The sequence below is a fragment of the Frankliniella occidentalis genome, unplaced genomic scaffold, assembly GCF_000697945.3.
Source record: "Frankliniella occidentalis isolate FOCC.00 unplaced genomic scaffold, Focc_3.1 Scaffold373, whole genome shotgun sequence".
Taxonomy (NCBI): Eukaryota; Metazoa; Arthropoda; class Insecta; order Thysanoptera; family Thripidae; genus Frankliniella; species Frankliniella occidentalis.
In genome coordinates this window covers 172,813-177,371 of record NW_026267496.1, presented here as the reverse complement: position 1 = coordinate 177,371, position 4,559 = coordinate 172,813, and the positions used below count along the sequence as shown (strand labels likewise).

At 64.8% G+C, this 4,559-nt stretch overlaps 1 protein-coding gene across 1 annotated transcript; it reads right to left on the bottom strand.

Moving 5' to 3' along the window:
• Positions 1-4,039: 4,039 nt before the first annotated feature.
• On the bottom strand, positions 4,040-4,453 carry LOC127751186 (sporozoite surface protein 2-like; the record flags this gene model as incomplete). Its single annotated transcript, XM_052274313.1, is given in 1 exon segment — positions 4,040-4,453. A coding segment is annotated over 1 exon segment (414 nt), but the record flags the coding sequence as incomplete, so codon positions are not given.
• Positions 4,454-4,559: the final 106 nt, after the last annotated feature.

Below are 4,559 nucleotides of genomic sequence, written 5' to 3'. Positions count from 1 at the left end.
GATATACTCCCGCGACGCGCTGAGGAGGAACGTGTTCGCTGTTCGCTTCTCCCCGGGAGCGAGCGCGCTCTGGCCAAGCGTGCTAGCCGAACGACTCGTGACTCGGAGTCTGTTGGTTCGATCCCGCTCACCGGCCGGCCAGTTGCGGTCGCTGCCAGATTCATTTTCCTTCCCATGAGGCTTCCGGACATTGGGAAGCTGTCCCTCAGATCGCTCACAGCCTGGAGGTGGCTGTGTGCTCAGCCAAGCCATATGTCCTCACGAAGCTCGGCCACAGCGCATGGGCGCTGCAGTCTGCAGCGCCGGCTACTTCAAAAGTCGGGTAAGTTTCAGACAGAAAAGTCGTCTGAAAATTGGCTGAATCGCGTCTACTCAGGCGTGCAAGCAATGTCTAGGAAGCTCGGACAGTTTTCAGACGCGGTTTAGCCTCGCCTTTCCATGCGGGACATGCGGTGCAGTATCCACAGCAGCACGGCGGGGCCGTTTACCTGCAGCAGGCAAGGGTCAGGGGTGCGCGGCGGTCTAAATACGGAACTTCCGCGCGGCTGGGTCGATAAGGTACCGACCAAGCGCCCGCGTGCGTATCGCCGAGGATCGCCCGCGCGACGTGGTGGTGGCCAGGCAGGCGCGGCGGCTGACCAGCGCGGCGCGCGACCCCTCGGTCGATACAGCCCCCCAGGTGGTCGCGGGGGTGCTCGAGGAGGGGAGAGGGGTGCAGGGCGTCCGACGGCCCGACTCGCCGCCCGGCGGACAGGACTGGACACGGACTGTATGGTGGTATGGTATGGCCGGGCCCGGAGCCCATCGCCATCGCCGCCCGCCCCAGTGGCCGCTATCCGACACCACCGCACCGCTGCGGCCGCGGCCCAGCAGGCCAGGCCGGCCGACACACTGACTGACTCCGCAGCGCCAGCCAGCGCCCTACACTGCCGTTAATTCGCTCAAATGACAGCTGATCAAACGCCGACGCCGCTGGTGCAGCCAGCAGTCAGTGAACTCTGCGCCGACGCCGGTCGCGCCGCTGCTGCGGCGCCCACAGTTTTGCCGCGGTGGGTCGGGCCGGGCGGCGGCGGTCTCGCGTCACGTTGCATTCCAGTGCAGTCAGCCTGCCCGCACTGCGCTGCTGAGTGGCGCGGCGCGGCGCGGTGCGTAGGTGCGGCCAATGACCTCCTAGGCTGGGCCGCGCGGGGCCCCTGGATGTAGGCCACCCGCCCCGCCTGGCCGCGCGCCAGCCAAACAAAGGGCCCGCTCGCTCGCCCCCCCCCCCTACCTACCTTCTCCAGTCCGGCAGCGGGCGGCGCCCTGCCCCACCGGCCCTCCCACTGGCTTCTCACCCCTGTTCACCGACGACGAAAGGTCATGGAGACGGCGACCAGGGCGCGACGGCCAGCGTTTTCCGTCAATACTGCCGGCAGCCGACCTTGGGGTCGTCGACGCATGCAACTGCATGGACATGAACACGCCGACCCCGGGGAGCGCGGGTGGTGGGAACCATTGGGAACTCACCACCCAAATCAAACTTTACGGGGGAGGGGGAGGGGGGGGGGCAGCGTGGCACTTCCGCGCGCCCCTCCAGCACAGCCCAGGCAGGCACAGCCCGCACAAAGCCCGACATGCTTCTCGCCCACCAAGGGTACTTATCGTTAGCGATACGGCGCAAGGTGTGATGGCGGACCTGACTGAGTACTTATTGTATGTGTGTATGTGTGCGTGCGTGTGTTATGTGTTTGTGTAAACGTGAGTCGTGTACTATACGTGCGTGTCGGGTGCGGGCGCGGGGACCAGAGATATTCTCCCACATGCCCGGGGGGACGCTGAGTCGCGCTGCGACTGCGATCACCTTGCTGCAGCTGCCTGGTGCGGTCGAGTCACAGGCAGGAAATAGTACCACTCAAAAGGAAACGGAAACGGAAGATAAGATGTCACTTGAGCAAAAAGCAAAACGGACGCGACACGCGCTCTACTCCCACTGCGGTGATGTGTTACCCAACATTCCTGCAAAATGGCTTCACTCGTGTGTCAAATAATAAGATTCTCGTTTGCTCTCCCGTGTGGAGCCGATAGAGCACTTGTTCGGTGAGGTGAGCAGCAGCCTGCTGACGTCGATCGGGCCGGCGGCGGGGTCCGTCCGCGCCCGTTCCGCTAGCCCACAGAGCCAATCTCCTGAAATGGATTTGACTGGCGGCGCGGTGAATGGCGCGGTATCGATCACGCTGTCGACTGTCACCGCGATGAGCCAGCGAAACGGACCGCGCGCCGCCACGCCCCGTCATAGGAGGGTTACACCCGCCGCCCCGCCCCGATGCATCCCAGCGCCACCGCCGCACCGGAAGTCGGCGCTGCTTCGCGCGGGCATGGCGCGGGGTACCTGGACGGGTTGGGTCCAAACCTGATGAGCCATCAGGGCGCCGCCCGGCCGCCGGGAGGAGGTCCTAGAGCTGGAGATCGAACGCCCGCCCGCCCTGTCCGCCGCTGCCTCCACCGCTCCCCTTCCCCACTGGCCCTGCCCGCCCCTTCCGTCTGGCCAGGGCGGAGACGGAAGGGCCCCCGGCCCGCCCCGCCCCGCCCCGCCCGCTCCAGTCAAGTGCAATGAGGGGTCCGGCTCCGGTTGCACGAGCACGACGGGAGCCTCACCCAGTGTCCACGTCACACGAGCGACGACGATGCAGTTGTTGCCCGCCCGGCCCGCGGGACCAGGTAGCACTTAGGCCCCTCTCTACGACCTGGCAACGCCGCCGCGACTCGGCCCTCCGCGCCGGCCCGCGCACCGCGCGCGCGCGAAGACCGCGACCCGCTACCCGCGCTGCTGCTGAAGCAGCCGGCACGACGCTATCGGCAGCAAGCGCGGCGGCGGAGGCGTCAGTCATCTGCTTGGGGCGAGCTCGTGCTGAGGGAGGACGACACAGCACCTCTTTACACCGTGTACAGCACACACAGCGGCATGCTGGATTCACGAGCAACTTGTCGCGCCCGTCCGAGAATGGAAGTGCTGCGTGCTCCCGTAGCACAACAGCGCAGACACGTCCCGAGCAGGCCCCCGAGCACGCTGTGTGAGCACGAGCACGGAACGACGCCACCCTGGCTGGTTGGGGAAATGAGATGACAAACTCGGGTCGGATGGAGCGTGATGCGTCAGGCAAGCCTTTTAAAGGTTCGTCATTCGGCGGGGTGGGGGGCGGGGCGTGGCAACGGGGGACTTTTAATTTACCGGAAGAAGAAAGGGGAGTTCATAGTCGAGCAAGCGGTTGGTGAAGGGTTGGGAGGAAGGGAAATGGGGGAGAGACAGCACCGCTCTGAAAGAGTACCCAACTATAGCATGCAAAACTAAACTATCAAGGTTTCAGATCACCCTGCGCTGCGCCGGCCGCTGCTGACTCGCTACACTACATGCCTCTGACCTGCTCTGACACACGGGGACTTCCTCGCCGCGCCGCCCCTCCCCCGCGGCTCCCCACTCACCCCAGCCGCCCCCACCGCCCCGCGCCACCCCCGGCACGTCCAGCCACCTGTTAGCAAGCTCCGCGTCGGCTCGGCTTGCTATTTAATTAAATGCGCATACGGGTGAGGCACGCTCCCCTCCGCCAGAGACGGTTGAAATGAGCAGGCGAGGGAGGGGTGCACGGCGCAGAGAACAGGTTGAACCCCCCAACCGTTTCCATGGTGGCGCCACAAAGAATTCAGCCGTGCTGTAATAGAGCTTATTCACACGCATTTAAAAATGGAGTTCGTCGTCGCCCATCCTTGCGGCGAGGTCAATTTCATGCTCATCACCTTAATCTCTAAGTGATGTGGGTGGGGTCGACCGATCCAGGCAGTCGGAATCGATATTGTTATCGGGGGGAGGGAGGGGGGCGGCGATCAATCTCTGAATCACTGACAAGCTCAGCCTAGCTCAGCCCCCCCCCCCCCCCCACCGACGCCTCCGCGTTCCCACACCGGACAAGGACCCCCTCACCTCGCCTGGCGGGGAGATTCTCATCCCAGCACTCACGCCCTTGGCCCGCCCGGTATACGGCATATCCACGGCAGATTCTCATACTCACCATCCGTCGTTGCTGTCGAGGACGATGTTGCTGAGCATGGCGCTGGTGCGCTGTGCGGCCTCCTCGGGGAAGGTGTAGGACTTGATGACGCGGATGCGGCTCCCAGGGGAGCTCCTGTAGAGCGGGTTGTTGCCGCCGTAGGTGCCACCGGCTCCGTACTGGGAGCCTCCGTGGGTGTTGTAGGGGTCGTTGTAGGTGCTGTCGTATCCGGACCTGTAGTTGGGGTCGCGGTAGTTGGGGTCAGAGGGGTTGCTGGAGTATGGGCGGTAGTTGGGGTCAGCCGGGTTACTGGAGTACTGGGGTGCTCTGTAGTTCGGGTCGGAGGGGTTGCTGGAGTAAGGCGATCCGTGGTAGGGCTGGTTGGGTCGGCTGGGGTCGTAGGGCTGGTTGGGTCGGTTGGGGTCGTAGGGCGGGTTGCTACCGTAGGGCTGGTTGGGTCGGTTGGGGTCGTAGGGCTGGCCGCTGTGGTAGGGCTGGTTGGGTCGGCTAGGGTCGTAGGGCTGGTTGGGTCGGTTG